General features: G+C 40.6%; 1 protein-coding gene across 2 annotated transcripts in view; it reads right to left on the reverse strand.

The window, feature by feature from the left end:
- Positions 1–25,290, reverse strand: part of si:ch73-374l24.1 (protein kinase C alpha type) — a 106,311-nt gene that overhangs the window by 39,991 nt on the left and 41,030 nt on the right. For both annotated transcript variants that reach the window (XM_034143008.1, XM_034143007.1), the window contains exon 3: positions 20,977–21,059. In XM_034143008.1, the coding sequence (XP_033998899.1) occupies positions 20,977–21,059 (83 nt within the window). The remainder of the gene's footprint in view (positions 1–20,976; positions 21,060–25,290) is intronic.

The raw sequence follows: 25,290 nt of genomic DNA on the forward strand, positions 1-25,290 counted from the left end.
TCGTTTTTCTAAATGATTTCCCTATGTAAACATCTGCAGTGAAAGACGACATCATTTTAAGTAAGTCTGAATGTCCAAGGCTGGATTTGTTTTGTACAAGTATTAGTAATATCATTTTGAATGAGTTTATTTCTTAGTTCTCTTTCACTTTGACTTTCTTTAATGTGGGCAGAACTCAACACTGAGTGTGGGAGCTGCTGATATTCTCAGTGGGTTTTGACAGAACATGAACGAAAAGCAACATATTGTGGGAATCAGTGCTGAGTGGAATAGAAACTGTAAATGGTCCTCCAAAATGTTTAATGTTCATACAAAAAATCTTTAACAGGTCATAACTATGTGGGCTTGAATAAGGAGGTAGAAACATCAACGTGAGCTGGCTGCACAGTTGGTTATGACGTTCACAAGCAAGTGGTGGACCGGGTCTCCTAGCAACGCCGGTCATCAAATTATCCCTGCTGCCATAGGAAACCCCCAAAGGTCTGAATCTTAAATATGCCTTTAAAAAACTGCACAATAGCTGAAAAATCATTAAGTATTTCCTTACACATAAAAAACCTCAAATGAACTAAAATGTCAGTTTAAGGTGTGTGTGCAGATGATCTGGTGTCCTCTGTCCTTCTGCTACATGCCTCTGTGTGTGATGTGATGTGTCCTAAACCCTCTGACATTCAGGCTGTGTGTTTTTCTGTCTATCTTGTTTGTCTATGCGGGTGTGTGTGTGTGTTTGTGTGGATTATGTCAGATGCCCTGGAGCTGGCAGAGACCGTTTTGGCCCCTGATGCTTCTGTCCGCCGTCCAAACAGGAGACGATTACTGCTGTGTCACTTGATTGTGTGACTGTTGATGCAAACGTGTGTCCTTCACTATTATTTACATTACATAACCAACACAGCTGCTCTTCATCCGGTTTTATTTGACTTTTCATTACAAGTGCTGAATATGCAGCTTTCTTCCTGCCATAGGTTCAGTTTGTTAATTCACCTCCTTGGTCCAACTAAAGGCCCGTACAGTACAGTGTTCAGATTGTTGCAGTATTAGGAAGAGGCCAAAAGATCAACAGCTGGCCAGTCAGTGGGCGGCTAATCCACAAGGTGTTAGTGATATGGGAACATCCTCCATACTGTATGTGCTACACTCTCATGATTAGAGGAGGGACATTTCACAGATGATATGAGATGTGTCGGTCTTAGATCAGAAGGACCTCTGACCTGTAGCTGCACAATTCATTAACCATAAGCAAGCTTTAACGGCACTTTTAATCCTCCTCCGTGTGTTACTGTACATGTGACATGATGTATTAAAAGTGCTTACATGTCAAATCGAAGACATAACTATTTTGGGCTTAAAGTCGTAATATGTGGCCAATTGATGGAGGAAAAACACATCTGGGGAAGCTGAATGTGAAGTTGTTTTTACTTAACGATGTACCCATACTTGTTTTTTTTAAACCAGAGGATGTTGAACTAGCACAGAATCAATGCTGTGATTTCCTCGGGTCTCTGGTTCTAAACCATAGTAATTATTATGATGATTAGTTAAAATGTTTATCTGTTAGTGACGACTCCACATTTCGGATCTTGAATATTTCTCAAACACTGCAACACAACTTTGTTTTAGATTGTGGTTACTTTACCCTTTCCTTGTGAGAAATACCCCAAGTAAATTCCTGAATTTAAAGTGGACCTATCATGCTATATTTGAATAATATAGTGTAGGACCATACCTATATAAGGCATATTTATACTTTTTTTTTTCAAAATACCAAACAGATCATGCATTTTAGCCATGCCTCATTTCGCTCAATTTGACATTTTTTAGCTGTTTTTGCAAGGGCTGATTCTGTGAGAACAGCACCATCTACAGGCCTGGCATATGTACTACAACGTCTCCAGCGCTTTAGAACGGCAATGGCCGTGGCTGTCTCCTCCTGATTGGTGGAGTTGGCCCAATAGCCGTAGCGCCACTGTCCTGACGTCAGGACAGTGTTCAAATCTGGATCAGTTTTTATCAGATCCGTTGCAGCCCCTTTTTTAGAGATTTGGGTATGGAGGAAAATAAAGAGGGTTGTGTTTTCTGACACTTGGTGAGTTCCCTGGAACACCGGGGACACATATTCATGTATAAAAGACGTACAAAAGTGCATTTTGCATGATAGGTCCCCTTTAAATGTACATTTTGGGGCATTTTCTACTAGTTGCTGACATTATATAGACCAAAAAAGGTGAATTGTATATTGCAAAAATAATTGTCAAAGTAATCAATAATAATATTAATGTGTGCCATTATAGTATGGCTAATTTGACACCACTAAATTGATTTTTTAATGTAGCTTATAAACTGAACTGATTCTACATCTTACCATAGCCTGTACAATATCATCAATTTGACATTATAATGCAGCTCTCCCCAACTCTGACCTTTTATCTCCAATAGCATAATGTACTTCATAATAGACTAAAATCCAGTATACACGATCCCATTAAGGATATTCACTTGCAGCCTCGTTCGGGTGTAAAACCCTCCAGTGACATTCATGAGGTGATAACGTGTGGAGACATTTAGACTGTAGAAAATATTGAGGTCAGAAGATATCCTACACGACACATAATCAACCCACAAATGTCCAATTATTACATACCCATTGTGTGAACTCATGAATATTTCACACATGCACTTTAATACTCTGTGGCTTCAATGATCGATCATTTGATAAGGAGCCTGCGTTATGTAGATAGCATGTAAGACATTTAGAGAATATTAGAGGTTTGGGGGTTCTGGGTTGATTGTCAGTTGGGCGTCTCAGACTGAGCTTCCTAATGATGCTATGGCTCGACTCGGCAGGAGGGAGCAGTGACAGCTTAATGAGGCCACAGGGCTTCTGTGCTTACAGAGAGAGAGGGAGAGGGAGGAGGGCGGTTTGGTGGGAGAGGAAAAGGGAAGGTAAAATGAGCAGAGAAGAGAGACACCACACGAGAGGAAAGGGTGCCAGAAATGTGAACCATGAACTGAAGCAAACAGCAAAAACAAAGGACCAAAATATATAAAGATAAAGGAGAGAGTAGGGAGCATGCAGTTCATTGATGTCCTCCCACCTGTGTTAGATTCACAGCCTCCCTAACTTCTTGGTGTGTTTAATTTAAAAAAGTGAACAAGGATGAGTCACCCCCAGTACTGTCACAGTTAAAGGGCGGATCCATCCTGGTGTTAGCGCTGGAGATGGGAAAATTAGTGGGTTGAAAAGTAGTTAACCTGCACCAGCATGTTCACACCAAGAGGAAGAGAGACCAAAGAGGAACAACTGCCTTTACGCAATACACACAACGCTTGTTAATCGATTGTTGATGCCGTTGGGCAGATAACAAAAGATAAGATAGTTTGCCAAATAAAACATACATGGGCGGCCCAAGTAAAGTGCATGTAAGAGAAACACTGGGTAAAGCAAAGCAAAGGAATAAGATAGAGACTGAATGTAGCATACAACTAATAAAAGGTGTTAAATTACAAAGTGGCAAATTGATTATATTTCCTGGACATAATGAAATCATTATTCCAGCCTAGCATCCATATGATAGCGTTGTCATAATGTGCATATCCGCATGAGCTGATGGCATTCAACTGAAAGCACCGATGTGCGTCATTACATCCTCACAGAGCTACACAGATGCCAAATAGTCCCTCATTTCCTAAAAGGGAAATAAGGAGCACAGTAAGTCATGTACATGTGGTCATCTCAGTTGTTTATTTCTGTAAAATAATGCCAGTTAGTAATTCCTCATAGGGCAGATGTGCTCTACCTGAGACTACAAAGTAGGACGCAGAATGTGGCTGTTCTCAGGGGAACCGGTCTTGAGTCATACAACATCCTCCCCAAATGTCCCGTGGCAAAGAATAATGAAGGCGCACATGGAGGGGAGCTAAAGCACACATACCTGAAATCATTATTGCTCACACTCATTCAAATACCCCTAAATACCTAAACACACCCAGGGGACTCAGCCATGGCCCATGAGACCCTTGTTTTCTCAAATAGAGCATTACGTAAGTGCTAGATGAGCCAGACAGTGTAGACAGGAGGGAGGAAGGAAGACGGCAGGGAGGACAGACCTGTGAGGTGACATCCCAGTGGAGCGTCACAAACTGGCTTTGTTAGAGAGACAGCGGCAGACAGAGACCTCAGCGTGACATCTCACCCCTGGCGCCTCGTGGAGGAAATTGATTGCCCTTTTCCGACTTTGGATATAGCTGAAAAACTGCTCTTCTATTTGTTGGTGATACAGTTAGACAGTATATGTCATTTTTGTAATGCTTTAAACAACCTGTGCATACATTTGCTGAGTAATGATTTTATTGTTGGTGTAAGAATCAGGGTAACTTGTCTTTCATGAGCAAAAGCAGACATGCTGTGAAGTACATGTGACTTTGACACAGCATGATCGCATGCCCTGTTAGTAACTTTGACACAACTAACAGCTTTTGTGATATCTAGATAAACAGTCCGTGTTTATGCAATCTCTCGGACCCCATCGCTATTGTCTGAAAATAATTGAGCTTTCCGCAAACTTTACATTAGCCTGTAAACTGGCTACTTGTGAAAAATGTTGGCTGTAGATTTCATCTCTAACGGAATTGAAGTTGCTAATCTGAATGTAAACAGTTGATAGGCAGAGGGAAAGAATGTCGAGCACAACTTTAAAGCACAACATGGATTTGAAGTTCTGGAGAGCTTAAAAGTCTAGTCAGGTTTTGTCTTCAGAGAAACTGTTATGTAATAATAGATTATAATTAAGTATGAGAAGGGAACATTGATCTTAAATAAGCAGTTCATCTGTCGGCCTTAGTATTTATCTAGTTGGATTTTACTTGCAAGTTTGAGTCAAATATCTCGCATAGCGGTAGGACATTAAAAAACCTCCAAGCATCTGTGCGTGGAGAATATGTCAAGGTGAATGAAACATCAATGAGCAAATTCCTGATTATAAAATAAGTCCACACTTTCACAGGAGCAGAATCTGTGACACTTCTCACGCATCTTCAAATATGACCATTCAGGTAGGTACATATGATTTCGGATTGAAATGGAGCACAAAAGCTGCTGCATGACGTTCTCCCACCCCCCCTCCCTCCATCCCACCCCCCCCCCCCCCCTGTGGTCCCTCCCTGGTGGTGACATTAATCACGAACTGCCTCCAGGAATAGGTCAGCTCCCAGGCTGCCGTCTGCTCGCAAACACACACTGTTTACCAGCCTGTCTGCGATAACACACACAAGAAAAGTGCAGGGGTATGCAGTCACACACACACACACACACACACACACACACACACACACACACACACACACACACACACACACACACACATACACACACACACACACACACACACACACACACACACACACACACACCTGCACTGAACAGTATGCGTGTGTTTCTTTTGTTGTGCATTTATGACAGCAAAGCAAGTCTTATTTCCCTTGTCAGTCTTTGGCGTTGCATATGTGATGACTGAACTACAATGAAAGCAATCTGCAAAAGTAGCAAACAAGTAGTATTTAGAATTAGGGCAAAGGGAAGGAAGATAGGGAGGGATGGAGGAATGATGCAAGATTACATCATTTCAAAACTATAGATTCTTGGCCTAATCATACTGGATTTGGGGCAGCAAGTACTCATTATTAGTAAATCAAACCTAAATCCACACTTAATCTTCTCATTTATTAGTGAGTCAGGCAACAAAATGAACCTTGATATTAACTAAGGATTAGTTAACTACCAAAGAACAAGAGACACACCCATTGCAGTGGCATTTACAAAAGTGGATACATGATAATACTGAATCATGTGTTATCCATCATCGCCATTCAGTCAGAGCTAATGTAACACACATTAATCCTCAACGACACAATCCAATTTGTGTTGATGAAATTACACTCAGCAGAAAGGTGTTGTTCCTGCGAAGCCATTAAATTCATAAATCAGGTTAGGCTCTGTGGTGTGCTTCCTTATCTCAAACACTTCTCAACAGGACGCTCCTAGTCTTTCACCTGCTGAGAGAGCAAGTTTTATGACTAATCATCCTCTACACTGCACCTCAGTAGGGAGTAGGATCTCACACCATCATTAGTGCTCATGTGTCTGGGAGGATTAACAACGAAATCTCAGACGACATAAGATTATGTTGGTCAGAATTGGATAAAGATCACGCAATTCATTCAGAGAAGTATAGTTTTTCTACGATACAATAATACTTTAATGCTCGGATCAAGTCTGATATTAGACTTGCATCACAGCAGCTCCATGTGTAACATCAACATAGACAAATATCAACAACACACATTTAACATAACAGCACAATCACTGAGAGAAAACATGCTCAAAGACCCTTTAGCGTGCATTTGATCTGGGATTTCGCTCTGTATTTACTGTGAGGATTGACTGACGCACAAAGGAGTGCTTCAGTCTGACTTCATTGAATCGCGGGACCCTGTATCTCCGAATAGATGGTAGCAGTTCATATTCGCTGTTCAGAACATGGTTTGGGTCCGAGATGATGTTGTCGGACAGCCTCACTAGGTTATTATGGTATGCTGAGTCATAACGTCTCTGACAGGGTTGACCAACAATCTGGTGGAAGGAGCGCAAACTGGCTAGGTAAATTATTATTAATAATGCCAACGCTCTATTAGACACTTTTTCGGAAAGAGCGATCCAATCAAACAGTCTGAGATATGAAGGTGAACACAGAAAGTTCCCTTTAAAAAACAATCAAACGTGGTTAGTGTGAGGAGTACAGCGGATCACAATACCACAGCGGGTCGGCCCAGGAGACGTAAACATGTCAGGGATGTTAAACTCGCCGAGAGTCCACCTTTCTGAGCAGCTCTTCTCTTTATAACACTGCAGCCACAAACACTGGCTCTGACTGACGTTTCTGGGGCAGCTATCTGTTTTTAAAGAGAACACACCTGACTGTGCAATTACTCAAAACACAAAATTGTTATTAGATTTTGGGTAAACTTGAAGATCATTTAAAGTAATGCCACAAAGCATTCTTTTCCTACTAAATGTATTCAAAGAAGTTGCATTATAAACCAGAAATACCTCCATCCATTACGGTAATCTCCAGTTGTAGATTATAGTGAAGTGCTAAGCCCTCCTCAGCCATATTGCCCAGTTAGACAAAGTCAAACAGAAACTGAAATCGAATGTGTGTCTGATGGACAATCTAGTGTAATGAAATGTCTCCTACTACACACACACACACACACACACACACACACACACACACACACACACACACACACACACACACACACACACACACACACACACACACACACACACACACACACACACACACACACACACACACACACACACACACACACACACACACACACACACACACACTAAGGCCAATTGGTCTCTTCATGAGGCTCGTTTTGCAGGCTTAGCCATTTATGCTGCATCTCCATGGCACCCTGATTACCGCTCCTCCTCTTGTTCATCACAGCCAACAGGCACTGGCCTTTTGACACACACAACCCATATTTCTCCTCCCCTTCTCTCCTATGATGAAGATTCCTCCCTTTTTTCTCCTCCCTCTTCACCGCAGCCAGAAAGCCCTCCAGCCTCGTGTACTTGCTCTAGTTTTCCGTCCTCCGGGTTCACAGGAGGAGACAATGCCGTAGATTTCCCCCCTTCTACTCTTCCATGTTCCCATCTTTGCTTGACCTCCATTCGTTGGTTCTTACTTGACAATACCTCCTCGAATGTTCCTTCTTTACTGATCACCCTATCCTTTCCTTAACCTCATGATTCACTCCTCCTACTACCTTCATGCTTCTCCTAAAGACAGGACCTCAGGTCTTTGTTCTTTTCCCCTTAGAAGAAGATATAAAAAATACCTATTAATTTAATAAATCTGTGATGGTAGCTTAGCACCCACACTAAATCGTTCCCACATCAAAACCTTTATATCTTTTTCTGAAAGCCTTTTATATTGTAGCCAGTCTTTCACTGAAAATGTGTTGCAGCACATTTCTACTTGCTCTTATTAAAAGGGGGGAGTTAATATTCATCCACACATTACCTACTCTCACCCATTTACATTTCAAGAGTAGGTCGGACATCATTTGTACACAGGGCATGTTGATAAGCAAGTTGAATGGTTCTGTCTGTGCCGGAATAGTATCTGTTTATCTTGGAGATAATCTGGCTTTTATTAACCATAATAAACATATTGCCTGGTAACACTAGGTTGGAAAATGTCTGAGGCTAATAAGAGGGCTGGCTGTGCTGAGGAAGAGTTTCTCCATAACCTAAACAAGATTTGAAACCAAGTGTCCCGGGTGTAACATACCGGCTGTGTGGACTGAAATGAGCCCGCAGCTTTAATCATTGCAATGTCCACTGATATCATGTCTTCTGTGCTGTGTTCGTAATCACAATTTCCTACATTTTATTATACTGGAACGGTCCGACTTCACTTAAACTCTCTCATAAACCTTCTTAATTGCCTCACACTTTCTCCCAGGTCTTTGGGGTTTATTTAGACAGAATGTTGCTGTCTTTGTCAGCTTGCGAGTGGATTTCAATGAGCAACACTGTTAAGCTAACAAAAGCAATTTACACTGAGCCGGGCCGGGTAATAAATTAAAGAACTGCTTCTAAATCTGGCAGAGCTGGTGTTATTGCAGCCTGATTCGGCACCCCCCCTGTAACTTTGGCCCGGATAATCTTACAGAAATCCCACTGGTGTGAGTTATTCTCCTTTAGTTTAATTAGCAAAGGAAGATCATCACGCATGCTATGGAAATATACAACGGATAAAAGCACACTTTATGGGCTTACATAATCATACTACTAAATATGTTTTTTCAGGAAAGCACACAGATGAGCACAGGGGAGACAGTTGGTGCTGTTTTATGCAGCTGCTTGGTGTCAAATATTCAGTTTTATGTAGCTGAGCTTGAGTACGCTTTTACAGGGAAAACAGTGCAGCTGCAGTACGAGCATGTGATAAACTAATCTAAAAGAAAATGGAGAAAAACCATTGTAATGAGGTAACATATTTCAAAAGTTTCTGTTTACATTCAATGTTACTCATCAAAAATGAATAAGTGTATCTTTGAGCTCATTTGAGTATCAACGTCCATATCAAACGCATGTGTCTGAAAATACAACAAGTAAAAAGGGCAACTGCTTTAACATGATACTACATTAACCAAAATATGGAAACAATATTTAAGTCAGCTTAAATGAATCAGCGTAAAATAAAGAAAAGAACACAGAAACCTATTTGAAGCAATTAGATCTAATTGATATGTTGATCGACTCAACATTAATCATCAACCACTTTGATAATCAATTAATAATGTGTCATGTGTCATAATGAGTCATTTATTAAGCATAAATGGCAAAAACAACAATTGGACATCACAGATAATTCAATATCCTTTGCTTTTGGATGATTTATCAACAAAAAAAACAGACAATTTGAGGACTTTACCTCAGTGTCCAGGTAATTGGTGAGGGGTGGTTTCTACTATTATCATTTTTACAAACTGAACATTTTTCTAATTCATCAAAGAAGTAAACAACACATTTATCGATAATGAAACATAGTATGCAGCACCGCCAGCAATATCAAAACCCACTGCAGCTAATAAAAAAAAAAGTTGTTTATTGGCCCTCTGGCTCAGACCTTTTAAATGGTGCCCCACCTGCTGCTGCGCTGTAACAAAAGGGCAGACATTTGCAAAAGTCAGCGGGTGGCTACACTGTAGTATGCAAGCCTCACTGTGCGTGTTTTGGTGGGGTGGGTGGCCGCTCTCAGACACGAGTAAAAACCTGGTGACAGATAATAAAAGCAACGGTGACGTAAGGCGAGGAGAAGCGGCGTGTGAGTAAGAGTTGACCGTGTTTTCCTTCACCGTGCAGCACAGCCTGGGGACAGTCATGCAAACAAGGTTCTTCACACTCCAGCAATTCGACAGGCTGCATTTAGGCAACATGCAATGTTTTCATTTGCACACCCTATCGATAGAACCAAGAAGAGACTGCTTGGCACCAAATGTATTATATTTCCAGCATGTGCACTCATACGTAACACCGGACGAGGTGTGAACATGGCAGGGATAGAAAAATAACAAGATGTATTTACAGTAGGAGATGAGTTTTACAATTTATTTACAGGTGTGTGAAACTTGGCATATATACTTTTGTTTACATGTTGCACTCAATCTCAATCTTTATTTATTTATATAGCACATTTAAAACAACCTCAGTTGACCAAAGTGCTGTACAGGCAATACATACAATATAAAATAACACAATGGGAGTACAATAATAAAACAATAATTGAAAACATGATAAAAAAGCACAATAACTAGAAACATATAGAAGCACATACAAATGTAAAAATGTAATGTTCAACTAGTATTAAAAGCCAGTGCAAAGAGGTGGGTTTTTAGCTGAGATTTTAAAAGTTCAATAGACTCAGCAGTCCGGATATGTACTGGGAGGCTGTTCCACAGTCTGGGAGCTGCAACACTGAAAGCCCTGTCACCTCGGGTTTTTTTTCCTGCACCGAGAAACCACCAACATATTCTGCTGAGCTGATCGCAATGCTCTAGCTGGAGCATGGCGGTGCAACAACTCAGACAGGTAATGTGGTGCCAGTCCATGCAATGATTTAAAAACAAAAAGTAAGTACTTGAACTGGATCCTGTAACTGACAGGAAGCCAATGAAGATCTGCCAGAACAGGTGTGATGTGGTCATATCTTCTCTTCCCTGTAAGAAGGCGTGCAGCCGCATTTTGGACCAGCTGCAGGCGACGGACCAAACACTTATCTACACCAATATACAGGGAGTTACAATAGTCTAAGCGAGACGTTATAAATAGGTGGATTAGCTGTTCAAATTCCTTTCTAGGAAGATAGACCTTTACCTTCCCCAAAAGCCGCAGCTGGAAGAAGCTTGTCTTGACAACTGAGCTTATCTGTTTGTCAAATTTAAAACAGTTGTCAAAGATGATTCCAAGATTTCTGACTGAGGGGCGGCTGTAGGAGGCTAGGGGGCCGAGTACACTATTAAAGCCATCCAGAAGTTCAGACTGTCCAAATATTAAAATCTCTGTCTTGTTTTCGTTGAGAGTCAAGAAGTTGATTTCCATCCATGATTTAATGTCTTTCAGACAGCTAAGCAAGGCAATCCTAGATTCCTTTTTTGCTTTTATCTGCAAATCATCTACAAAGCAATGGTAAGAAATGTTATGCTTTTTTTTCTCAGACTGAACAAAATGGGGCCTAGGATAGAACCTTGAGGGACCCCATATGCTAGTGGGGCTGCAGCTGAAGAATACTGGCCAAGAAGCACAGAAAAGGTCCTTTCTGACAGATATGATTGAAACCATTTGAGGACGTTACCTTGAATTCCAACACACAGTTCAAGGCGTGATCAAAGAATTTGGTGGTCAATGGTATCAAAAGCAGCAGACAAATCTAAAAGCACAAGCACAGCAGAATTCCCAGAATCAGCAGTTAAAAGAAGATCATTAAAAACTCTTAGGAGAGCAGTTTCTGTGCTGTGGCGTCATTTAAAACCAGACTGAAACTTTTCTGATATGGAGTTAAAATCAAGGTGCGACTGCAGTTGCGCTAAAACCACTTTCTCTAGGACTTTAGAGAGGAAGGGAAGCTTAGAAATAGGTCTAAAGTTGGAGAGAACAGAATGATCAAGGTTAAGTTTTTTTACAAGAGGCTGCACTACAGCGTGTTTAAAAAAAGGTTGGAACGCAGCTTGAGGTGAGAGAGATATTTATCAAAGTTAAAATGTATGACCCAATAGTAGTAAAAACGTCTTTCAGTAGTCTGGGAGGAATACTGTCTAAGGGGTATTGTGAAGGTTTCTATTTTGTAACCACATCCGATAACTCGGACAGTGAAACCAGGTCAAACTGCTCGAAGACAGCTGAGCACACAGGAGACACAGCTGGGTCTAAGGTGAGAGGAGGAGGTGAAGATCTAATGGCCAAGACTTTATCATTAAAAAATGAAAGGAACTTTTCACATAGAGTAGGTGATGGCACAACACAGGGAGAGTTACAGGAATTTAAAAGACAATTAAGAGTGGTAAAAAGGAACTGGGGCCTATTTCTGTTGTTGGACACAAGATTTGAAATAAAATGTGTTTTTGCACATTTAACAGCCCTCTGATATTCCCTTAAACTGTCTTTTAAAATCCCCAAGGAGACGGGAAGTTTATCCTTCTTCCATCTCCTCTCTGCTCATCTACAAGCGCGTCTACAAGCGTGTCTACAAGCGTGTCTACAAGCGTGTCTACAAGCGTGTCTACAAGCGTGTCTACAAGCGTGTCTACAAGCGCGTCTCAGGGCGCGAATAGAGTCAGTTACCCACGGTTCAGTCACAGGTTTAGGGCGTCTGGCCGTGAATGGAGCGATCAGGTCCAGAATAAGGTCAGGCAGTGTGATAAAAAATAAATGTAGCGTACATTTTCTGTTGCTGAATATCCAAAGGACAGGTTTCCCATGGCAGTCAGTGTCTTGCACCACTCATATTCTCCATCATTGTTTCCTGACTTGAGACAGCAGTGGAAACCCACAGTGTGCCCAATAAGCCCCAACATTCATACAAATACCAACACTGGCTTATATAACCAGACAAGTGAGCAACAAATGCAGATTGCAATTTAATATCTGTGATTAAATCAGCAGCTTATGTAATTGCTCTTAGTTTCCAGCTGTTCAGACATCTGATCATTTCAGACAGGTTGATTTGGAATAAATAAAAATATGTTGTTATGTATTTATCTTCATTTGCATGTCGGAAATATAACCCGCTTCCCAAAAACTAAAATATAACAAATATCTAATGATAACATTGATTGTTTTAATCTGAAAAACAAACTCTTTGTCTCACTCTTTTTATTATTTATGAAATGTTTCTCAAGGTTTTATAAGCGTTTGACAGTTGTTGTCACTTAAGATGAGGGACTGTAAAACATCTACAAATACATGTAAGGAGTTTTTTTTATAATCTAACAAAAAAGTAGATCACTACAGTGCGTTCGTAGAGTACAGGAGTAGAATTTGGACTGGGTTTGATTCTCTAAGAGGTCAAGAGATTAACATTTCATAACATTTTAACATTTCCTGCGCTGATAAGTGATATTAATCCTTTCCGGGGCAGACATGTGGATAATGTTATTTAAACTTGACATCATTTGTCGGTTTTATTCAAAGCCAGCCATTGAGTTATCAAACTTCATTTCATCATGAAGTAATTTTTGTGAGTGTGCTTTTCACTGCATTTACACAGGACAATACGTTACCTAAAAAACCCACTTGCTTGCCCCACAAAAAAACGCTAAGGCACTGTTTGTGTACACTAAATCTGCTCTGATCCTGACAGTATAAACAACCTCCTCTGACTTTTAAAGCAAACCAATAGCAGTAAAGTAGAAAAAAAATATTTGCACTTCATTCCACTAATTGAGAGCAATCTGTGTGACATGACCGGAGGCTGCGTCAGTGTGGGACATCTGCTCAGCCTGGAGTAACATTGCCTACTACTTAACAGTCAGACAGATTGTGATTTGTGACTGAAGAGCAGCCCCGGGTTCACAGCCCCTCCGTGTGGCGGCCTTACATAATCATGAAGTCTGTAATCTACAGGACAATCTGTTCCTCTGGGTTAATGACACAATGACAAATGTTTGTCTTTTAAGCTGACCTCTCTCTGACTTATTATCTTGTGGAGATATCGTCAGGTTAATTCGTACCCCTGCCTGCTCTTGTAGCTGAATCTTGTGTTGATGCACCGGGCGGGGCTTGACTCTAAGCAGTAATCGGCTCTGTGTGCACTTCAGCATTAACATGTGGAGAGATTTGTCATTGTGTAAGCCGCTGTAGCAGACGTGTTGTTAGCTAGCCCTCCCAGCTGTTGCTGAGGGTAATGCCTCTGACTGGCAGGCTAATGTTGGGAGACACGGTTTAAATGTATGCTACCTAGAAGAGCTAATGCTAAAACACATGACTGTCATCACTGATACTGAGAAAGTGACAGAGTTTGAGAGGGAACATATTTTTGAGTAAAGCAAAGACAAATTGTAGGTGAAATAAGAGGAGAAATAGCTTATGAACCACACTGATGCCTAGTAATTGTATGACCTATTAAAAAGGTATAATCAAAGCACCTGGAGAAGCAAGAAGCAAGGGATTTGCCATGCAGCAACTCAACTCTTTTCATCTGAGTCAGAGCTATGCTCCAGCTTTCTCTTTCCTCTCACTCTCTCTGTTTAAACAGGTTGACAGTTGGCAGGTTGTTGACAAGTCCTGTGCATCAGGCAGTAAACCAGCCAACCCTCTTTGTTATTCTGCACAAATAAGTAGAACATCAACAAAACAAGATGCTCTGGGTTTTCAGGCATGCAGAGACTAATTGTGCATTTATATTCAAGCGATCCAGAAAGAATGAATTTTGATGGTAAATGCTTCCGTTATTCAAAATTAAAAGCAGTGAGACAACAGAGCCTAGATTCCCTATGATTTCAAACACAAGAAACAATGGATTGTGAACTACAGTAGTGCTAATTTAATAGCATTGCTGTTATGAAAAGGTCAACTTTTTCTGAGGCTAGAACAACCTTCCTGTTTTCAGCTTTTGACAATAGAATTTTAAGATGAGTGGGTTTTTCAGTTGTTTATTTAGCTTAAGAAGTAAGATCATCATTTCAAATTCTAAATCACCATCTGGAGATACATTGTTATGCTGGGAAAGACCAACAAATAAACACTATCAGTTGGTACCGGTTAAAGTATACGTATAAATTACATTTACATCATAAATGTAAATGTAAAAAAACCTGGTCTGGTTGTTTCTGTACTCTCTGTAGTGGAGAGTTGTACAGAAAATGGTTATACTGTGTCCACCCCAACTTCACTGTCCTTACAGTAACACACAGCAGGTATTATAGCTCAGGCACTAATAATTCATTTTTTGGAGAACAGCTATGCACAAAACACAGACAGATTCTCAGACTGGGTAATCTCACTGACAAACTGCAGCTGGATTACAGATGACCCCATTTGGTTAAAAGCTGATGGTTAACTACTGAATAGAAACAGTTGATTTTGTTGTTTTTCTGGAGGCCATTTATTACTCAATTATACTTTCTGTGATGATGAAATGGAACTTTGTCCAATGACTCATGAATGAGTCACACCTTTATGTTCATAAAGTGATGAACATTGTTAAGTAATTTAAGGGGATAATGTCTAATCTAATAATTTTGACAGTGGATATGAAATTATTAAAGAGGCCCTATTATGCCTTTTTAGGTCTTCCCTTTCCTATAGTGTGTTATATAGCTGTTTGTGCATGTGCATGGTCTGCAGAGGTTCCGTCCTCAAATGCCTTGATTGGACTCCTTTGTGTACCTCCGTAATGACGTCCCTATGTTACACTTGTACTCCTATTGGCAAGCGCGCCAACACATGGTACGTGATAAGCTAAGGGGTGGGACATCTCTAAGCAGTTGACCAATCACAACAGAGCCGGCCAGTTGACCAATCAGAGCAGACTTGGCTCTGGTTTCAAAGAGGGTTAAAGAGGTAGAGGCAGTATAAGAACAATGAAGTACTCTTTGAACATGAGAGCATATAGACATGTCACAGTAGAGGCACAAAATACAAATATGAACCTGAAAATGATCATAATATGGCCACTTTAAGACATACCTTCACCATGTGCTATATGTATGTGTAAGAAAATGGCATGTCTAGGAAATAAGGTTTAGTTTTCTCAGCTCGGGGGAAAAAATTGCAGGCACTCAATAATCTTCTTGTAGCGAGCCCTGCTCACTTTTCCCGCTACACTCACTTAGCAAAGCATCTAGTGGCTAATGATGCCTCTCGCTCAGCTCGTCACACCAATTTAGTCAACAGTGTAGGCTTCAGTAGAGTCAGAGTGTCAACAGGCCTGAGCGCTGATGACTGCAGTAATGAGGGGCACAGGGTGGAGGGCGGCTGTAGTAGTTTGCGTAGATACTTACTTGATGAGGGGTTTTTAAGAGTTTTACATTGTTGTTCTCAGTTAAATTATGCCCGGGCTAGAAATAATAGGAAAGGACGAAATACCTAGACATGGAACTGCCTGTGTTGGTGGTCACACAGCAACTTGTCCACTTTAATAGCGGATACTCTTCACTCCTGATTCGACCTGAAAACTGGGAGGACCAGCTTTTATATAGTTTGCAGTTACAAAGCTGTGGTCCATCAATTTAGAGCATATTCTTTACATGATATTTTAAGGTTTTATTCCTTTATTACTGTTGCACTTTTCCGGTTATTACCCGTCCCCTTGTGTGTTATGAAGGTTTTTATGCATGTAAACGGTCTGCAAAGTCACAAACCCTCAAAGTACACCCTGTAGCGAGTAAAACTCTAACATAGAAAATACCTGTCGATGCTGCCCCAGAACGCCTCGTTGGAGATTTCTCTTTTTCTTCTTGGGTACAGTGACGTGCCCATACCCAAATGGACCCATTGGTCCAAATGGACCAATCCGTGGAGCCGTTACGTTGCGTCCGCGGAAGCCGTTACGTTAAGTCCGTGGATTGGTCCAAATTTACACACACACTCAAACTTTTCTCAGCTGCAGCTCCGCCGATTTCTCCTCCCTGAGACGGCGGGACGCGGCGAGGCTGTGAGTCGGTGTGTGAGCACACACACAAACTCCCAGCCAGGCTGCGGGTGTGTGTGTGTGTGTTCGGGCTGGGTTTCGCTGTGTCTCGCTGTCTCGCAGACGGCCACTGGGCTCATAGGGAGGGGGGGGCAGGAGCGCGATTTTGGAAAATTGCACAATATAAATCTATTTTAGTAGACCTCAACAATGGAATTATGATCAGTAGAAATGGCCATGACATGGGACCTTTAATAAAGCATTCCAGTTCCTCTCTTTTGAGTGTGGCAAGCAACCTTGAAAGGATGTTACATCATTTCAAAATGTAGTTTTTACAAAAGCTGAAACACTACAGTAAGTTCATTGAAAATGAATCTGCAACTATTTTGACAATCAATGATTTGTATTTGTAGAGTTGGTTGAACCAAAAAAGTAATTTTAATTAGTAACTCTTGGCGTTAAGAAATTGTGGCTAAAAGATTGGGATCTCTCGGTGTATGTATAAAAAAAGAACAGATTATTCAGGGAAAATAAATACCTTTTCCAAATAATTTGGATTGTTGTCTTTACTTCACGAGGGGTTGGTTATTTCCCCTGCATTGTCGAGCCAGCCTTGGGTTTCATTTCTATTTAGCTTGAAACACATATTAATTTAAAAAGAGAAATATTCACACCACACCAATTCCCAAGTCCCATAATCAACTAGACAAAGTGTCCAGCAGGGGAAAGACACGTGATGAATCAAACATATGGAGCAGGATGAAAAAAGAAAGAAAATGCCATCTAAAATACATGAAACACATGCAAACGCTCTGCAGCAGATTTGTTAATGAACAGGGCAAAAGACAGATGGATGGAGAGGGGATCTGCCAACAGCAATATACAGTACCCGTGTAAAGCATAATCTCCTCGGTCACTCTGAGCAAATCTGTCACTGGTAATTTCACAGAAGAAGGGGATACAATGATTTTAAAAGAGTTTGATCTATTATTGAGGCCTATAATGCCCATCTGTGTAATCTGGTTTCTGAAACCCATACTGTTTCTCTATGGATGAGTCACCTTCATTCACTATTTTCAGAGTGATCCTTGACTGATAATACAGCACTATTTACCACCCACGCCTCACAGTGTGCTGAATGAAAAACAGAAGAGAAGAGAGAGAGCGCTTTTCACTCAAATGCTAATGCGAACATCTCCCTCTCTTCTGCGAGTGGATCAAAGCATCTGCTGGACAGATGACGACATGCAGACACAAGGATTACTCACGACCCACAGTGCAAAGGGGGAAAGTGCGTACAGTACGTGTGTTTGTCCGAGCCTCAAGCGAGATGACACCACGCTGATTCAGAGGCGGAGGGGCAAAGGTCGAGTGTAGACGGAGTGATGATGAGCAAGAGGGATGGATGGATAGGTGTTATTGAGTCATGTCATTTGCTCTGAGGCCGGACAGATTTATCAATTGTCAATTTAGAGAAGAGAGATGACCTTAAGGAATAGTTCAGAAGTTTTTATACGTACAGTAGTCATTGTTTTACCTACAGTAGATCGCAATTGGCTCAACAGGAGTACAAGTACAGGAGCTATGCAACAAAAACAACACGTTTTAAGCCATCTTAAAAAAAAAGCCTATCCAACAAAACTCAATATCAGTTTTAAAGCATTCATTATTCTGTATGTTTGTATAGCTTTACCAGAAACTGATGGTATAAACATTGATTATGCCTCATAGAACATTAGGAGTTGCTGGTCTAATGCTGCATCCGTTTGAAGGACTTTGTGATTCCAAACTATCCAATACACAATAACAAACTAACTGGCCCATTTTTCCAAACTTAACATGCACAGAATTGTTTTAAATGAGAAAAGGGTCAAACACTGACAAGATAAAAGGAAACCAAGTGCTTTGTTTGTGCATGAGCGAGCCCCGTATAATCATCATTTGGAATTCAAAGAGGTACGTCCCCAAAGGGCTCTCCACTTGCACTGTGCCAAAGCCAGGCGGTAGATAATGGGAACAGAACAGAACCACCAAAATACACAATGAGCACTAGATGCAGGTGTGTGTGTGCTTGTGTGTGTAATGTGAGAGAGATAAAGAAAAAGCGAGATGGGTAGAGAGAGAGACAGACGAGACAGACAGATCAAAAAGTCATAGAAAGACAGAGAAAAATGGGGAGGCAGGAAGACAGACAGATATAGCTGAAGAGATGGATGGTTGAATAGCAAGAAGGTTGCCCAGGAGTGAAAATGAGCAATGGGAATTGAAAGGAGAGAGAAAAAATAAGTCTTAACAAAGAAAGGTAAGATGAATAGAAACCAACACAGAGCCACTGCATTGATTGAAAGTTGATACAACACAAGGCATCAGTGCACTCTTGATTGCCTTGGATGCCAGATTCACTTAATTTTAAAATACTTACAGGGCTTCTGACTTTTTTAATGATAAGAACCTGAGAATTGCAGCAACGAGGCGCTTAACAAACAGAGTGTAAAACATTTGTATGTTCTTGTTCGTGTAAACATGAGAGGATATGGGTGTGGGTGTGAGTCTTAATTGGCTCAGCTCAGCGAACATTCATTAGCAGGACTTTCAGTCTGGTGAGGCTGAAGCGCGAGAAAACCAGCGTCTGATTGTTTTACTTGTAGTTGTATGGTAGAGATACAGAAAGTACCACTGATGATGGGAGAAGTGCTGAAAAAAATAAACTCTAACTGTTATGTTAAAGTACATATGATTTAGCATCAAAGAGTACTTACAGTACCAGGCGTAAGTGTCCACAATGCAGAATGAGCCAATTGGGAATAATGTATATTATATTACTGGTTTATAATTAGTGTTATGTTAATGTGTTTATTACCTATATATTGTATCTGGTGGAGCTAATTGTAATTACTTAATGTATTGACGGGTAGCCCAATATAATGTATTAGTTGATCTATATTTTGTATTTACAATCCAGTAAGCTCTACAGTATGAGCAGTAACAAGCTCATTCATACAAAGCATGAAGGAAAGCATCCTCGTTTTGATGCTCATGGGTAAAACAATGTAAAGCGAAAAGAAAGTAGCCCAAGTAGATAATAAAAAGCAAAGGGGCGATGCCTGTCTGTCATACAACTTTGGTCAGAATGGTGATATGCTGTCAAGAAATGTTCAAAGAAAAATCAAAGCCAGTGCCTTTCAGCAGAAGAAAAGCAGTGTGGATACAGGCCCTAAATACATTACTTCTGAAATAAAATAGCAGGAAATATTATTCATTAAATGTAATCCATATTACAGTAGTTTAGTAAAAAATGCACTCATTTCCCCACTCATTATGCACAAGCTGGATGTGATATGGGCTTGTTGCATGTAGCACTCACACATTGGGGCATGCTGTGGTTGTGACCTCCACTCTTATCTAAACAAGGACAGATCCCATGCCTGGCTGGAGGGAAGAGGAGACACACACACTCTCCAAACAGAGAGACTGCATCCCAAAGGGCCCCGCAGGTCAGACTCCAACACTGATAAAACACCAACACCCTGCCCTGACAGCATCAGATACGCTTTGGGGGAAAGATACTGTACGAGGCTAAGGAGGGACAATGTGGTCACACCTGATGGAAGCAAACAGAGAAGTGCTCCATGGGATATATACTGCAGGTAGAGGGTGGAATTTCACAGGCTGACACAAAACTAAAATCAATATGATGATACATTGCAATACTCTCTTTCCTAATATAATATTGATACACTGGTCTACCAAGTGTTTTAAAACAGTACAGTTTGATTATATTTGATTGCATAAGGTCTTTAAGGACAGTTGAGAGAGTATCAACAAAATAAATCATCTTATAAGTGTAGAATCTGTGTAGAAACCACCTTCAAATCTGAAAAGACTCATGGGATGAGCAGACTTAATACACAATACAATATGTGATTTAAAAGGTAGTTATTGAAATATTCAAAGAAGAGAGGTTCAGAGACATGGTTGAAAAAGACCATGACGTTTCTGTGGTAAACATTCAGTGGCGTTTAGATTACAACTTCATGTATTTAAAAATAGATAAAGTATTCAAATGTGAATAGGATTCAAATCTTAATGTACATTACTTCCCTTGATCAAATGGATCAAAGCGATGAATGCAGCAGATTCATATTGACCCTGTTCTTCAACTACAGATGGCGTGCCATACTGTCTTGTAATACCGCTACAACATTTGTTTTTATTGTGTGTCTTTGTGTGAACATAGATGTATGTTTATACAAAAGGCTGAACTTACGTCTGTGTCGGGACCCTTGTCGGCTCCAGGACAGGAGAAGGTGACGAACTCATGGCACCGTTTGTGGACCACAAAACAGCACACTGAGGGAAAAGAGAGAAGACACATTTACAGGAAAAGTTTACAACACAACATTGCACAATTAAAGTGCGTTCAACAACCAAATCCTCCTCTTCAGAGAAAAACCTAAACACACAGGTATGACATCCTTCTTATGTTTCGTGCATGTTGTCTGACAAATGGTTCAGAGATAAAGGGATACATGAAGGGCAGTTAGAGAAAGACTGTGCATGTAAATGATCATCAATCAACCTTGAGTGAGTTTGACAAGCCTCTCATGTACGGACAAACAAACAAGTGCAGACAGACAAACAGACTCACATGCATGTGGGCTCCCACGCTCACACCCACTCAAAAATGTCATTATAGAATCGTGTGCGTTCTGCAGCCATCGGCTCTTTTCAATCTGTTGGGTTTATGCTGATTGTAGCATCGTCTCCCACTGAACTGGGATCTGCATCGACCAAAAGTGTCATTGAGCGTGACATGTCAAACATGACACATGACGCCGCGCTCACATCAGTGACATTGGCATTTACATTTGGACGCAGGCGTAGATCAGTAAGAAGAAGCGAAAGCGTGGACATCTGTGACTCCCTCTTTAAAATTCTCTACTTACTACTGAACCAAACTGCATTTTTTTCCCTATCATTGTTTTTCTGCCAAATTCCTCATTCTTTCTTGCTTTTCATTCTCACACAATCTGTCTGCTTCTTTCATTGTCAAGCTGCCTGTTTTTGTGCTCTCCCGTCATTATGTTTGTGTTTTTATCTAACTCTGGCAGCCACGTGAAAGTTGCCAGACAATCTGACGGCCATTGATTAAAAAAGGGACATTTGTTTCCTGAGATGTCCAAGAAACAGCAGGGGATTCAACTGTCCGTGCAAATGGCTGCACAGACAATTAGATACATTTCAGGAGATTAGATGCATTACAAATTAAGATGATTGTTGTCATCAGTATTTCCATCATATTGATTATTTGCATCAACATAATCCTACCCTGATACTCGCTACAGCATTTCCACCTGTACAGTATATTTATGTCAGAGGTATTCCCTTGTGTCAACTCTCAGGAAAGCAGAGGAAACGAGAAAAAGGAGAGGGATAAAAAGCTGAGAAATAGTAGCACAAAGTGATTTATCCAGGCTCTGACATTGTCATCTGTGCCATCTGTCATTTTCTCAATGAACAGTACTTCGAAACAAAAGCAGGGGGGACTTTTCAGCCATGTGGCTCTTGGGATAGCAATGTTGGTCAAACCACCAAATTGTTCGGTGCCCATTACATGTATTGCCATGAATTTACCCATACAGTACACATAAGCAAAATTAATCCTCTTAACTTTGGTGATTCCCTGACTTTTCTTCTAGCGCCATCACCAGGTTGACATTTCCCATCAGGGTGAAATATAGTATGTTGGTGATCACCTGATATTTACGTAGCACCATCATTGGGTGAACACTTTAAATTGTCCAACACTTTAATGATTTATGACCAATTATCTAAGAAACTCCATAACACGACACTTCAGGGCCTCTTGGGACTTTTTTGCCTGAATGCATCGTCTTGCAGAAGTTGCCTTTCACATCCATGTCATTATCAATTGTCATCACTTCAGTGTCTTATCATTGCAGATATTTGTATGAATTTGTCATAATTAGCGAAAGTATTCTTGAGTTATAGCAGAACATGTTTTGTGAGGCCATAGTGACCTTGACCTTTGTAAACCAAATTCTTGTTAGATAATTATTGAGTCCAAATGGTCCTTCATGACATTTTTGACGAAAGTCTCTCAAGGTACTCCTGAAATGTAGCGTTCTCCAAAAAGCTTAACAGCAAGGTTCTAAGGAAACAAAAACCCTTGTATTATTTCCGGATAAAAGTGTTTAAAAATCAGCTTTTGTCTGCCAATGCCGAGTGTTTTAGCCATTGTTTTGGTGTTGACCTCAGTGTTCATTCCCACATCACATCCACCTCCGAATCGTCCCACAGTCAAACATTCAATCTCTCAGCCCACAGACTACCCACTTTGCTGTCAATTAAAAAAAAAAATGCAGAACACATGCTGTGTGTATTCCATTTTCTGTGCTTCAGTTCTGTGACACACATTTACTCAGCAGGAGTAACTGTGAGTGCAACCATTGGGTTTCTCTTTTCTTCCCCTCAGCCTACAATATGTGAATCACTTCATAATGACGTTGGTAGTTCTTCCTCTCCCTCCATCCATCAACACTCCTCACAGCCTCAGCAGCCACACACCCACTCGTTCATTCACTGTGTTTCGTGCTGATCTCAGACCAGCTTGAGTGTCTGCTGGTGCGGCAGTCCGCAGCTGAGCAGACTGACCTGACAGTGATCTCAGTTCAGAGGTGAAGAAGGCCATTAAGAAGTGTATAGTGAAAGGAATACATATGTGTGTGTGTGTGTGTGTGTCAGGCTTACTCGGACTTAAACAAGACAGAGACAGTGCTCTCTGTGGCTATAATCCCGGTCGTAAAATGTCAAGAGCATGCAATTACTGACACAACACACACACTGTAAAAAACATCAGATTAAAAGCAGTCTTAAGAGGCACTGGGAGTTTACGATATGTTACACGCACCCAACCAATCAATATCAAATCAGTGGAGACACCTTACATTTACACCTGCTAGAATTGTGTTGAATTAGGACAAATATGTCATGTTGTTTGTTCACACTCACTCTTGATGACAGAAAGATGAAGAAACATACACAAACAGACACGCTGTTGAATATTTAATTAAAAATGTTTTATTTGTGTTATAGTAATGCCACTATAAAATCATTGGTATGACTCAGGCACTAGGAAACTGGGTTAGAAGTGTCTCCAGATAGTTGAAGTCCTCTCAGGGAGAGCTTTGTGAAGCAGTAGGAGCAGAGGTGACAGAGACATACTGTATCATCAGGGATATTATGATGAATTACTATGGGCTTTGTTTCACCAGAGGAATTGCAGAAGCATAGAGATAAGGGGCTTTTGGCATTACAAAGCAGCTTACACAACATAAACGCTTTCTTTCTAGTGAGTGTGTGCAGGGAGGCTTTATATGTTTGTCTCCATTGGTGTGCATTAAAGACCTGTTCTAATACACTGTGGCATTTCTCAACCTCTCCGTCCGCATCTATCAATCCTTTAAAGTGAGGATTTTGCCCTGACTAATCTGGTGACATTGGTTATCTACCGACTAACTGTTAATAGAATGATGCTGTGCTGTTGCCCAGATGAAAAGCTTGCGGTGGAGATAAGGGTGAGGGCAGGACAACTGCAGCGCTGGATTAACTCAATACCTTCCAGACTCATTCAATTGATCCGAGCCCCCAGAGTGCATCTGAACACAAAGAGTAGTGAGGCTTTGATCCAAGATCCACAAGAGGAAAAGAGGGAAGTGTGCAGGACGGATGAATAGGTGGAGAGGGAGGGAACAAATCCACATGGGTTTAGTGTTCCTATGACTGTAGACATGGATGTTTGAAGGATCTCTTTGTATCTGCTCAAACATCTTTCATACTCTTGCATCTACAACATTTTAGTGCCTTTTTGGTGAAGTTACTTAGCGGTATAATACGTAATATTTCCGCATTCAAATATCGAAAAATTACTATATTTCTTTTGAATTGTGTACTTGGGTTTCCAAAAAAATTAAGCTAAAACAAATAAGTAATTTTAATCAAGTAAAAGGTATATTTGGTCGCCTATAATAGCGTTTCAGTTTCTTTGCACATGCTTCAGCGCTGTAAGCCAGAAGCTGTATATATTTAAGGCACTTTTTTATTTGTAACCAGATGAAGGATTTTAGTCATCGAAGTCTGAATCATAAGCTATGAGAGAAACAAGCAGAGCGAACATTAGCATTTAGCTCGCAGCTAAAAAGTTTTCCTGTTAAAAATCAATCGGAAGGTTTGAGAGGACGATTCTTCTGTTTATAATTTGTCTCCTTGTAAAAACCAATAAAGGCATCCAAACTGGGAGAAGATGACTGCAATAATTGTAATGGTGGTAAGGAAAAATACTCTCTTACCAAACTGCATCTTTCGTTATTACTTTTATAAAGAGATCCCTATTGGCAGAAATATGACATATTGGGCATTTAAGGGAGAAGTTCTCTTAATGTCTACTCAATGTATTTATTGTGCCCATCTGATTGCCATTCCCTTTAAATCAACAGACAGAAAAGCTTCCTCCAAACCAGGCTGCTCATTGTGCAAAACGCTCTGTTCCTCCCTTGGTATG

The sequence above is a fragment of the Trematomus bernacchii genome, unplaced genomic scaffold, assembly GCF_902827165.1.
Source record: "Trematomus bernacchii unplaced genomic scaffold, fTreBer1.1, whole genome shotgun sequence".
NCBI classification, from domain to species: Eukaryota; Metazoa; Chordata; class Actinopteri; order Perciformes; family Nototheniidae; genus Trematomus; species Trematomus bernacchii.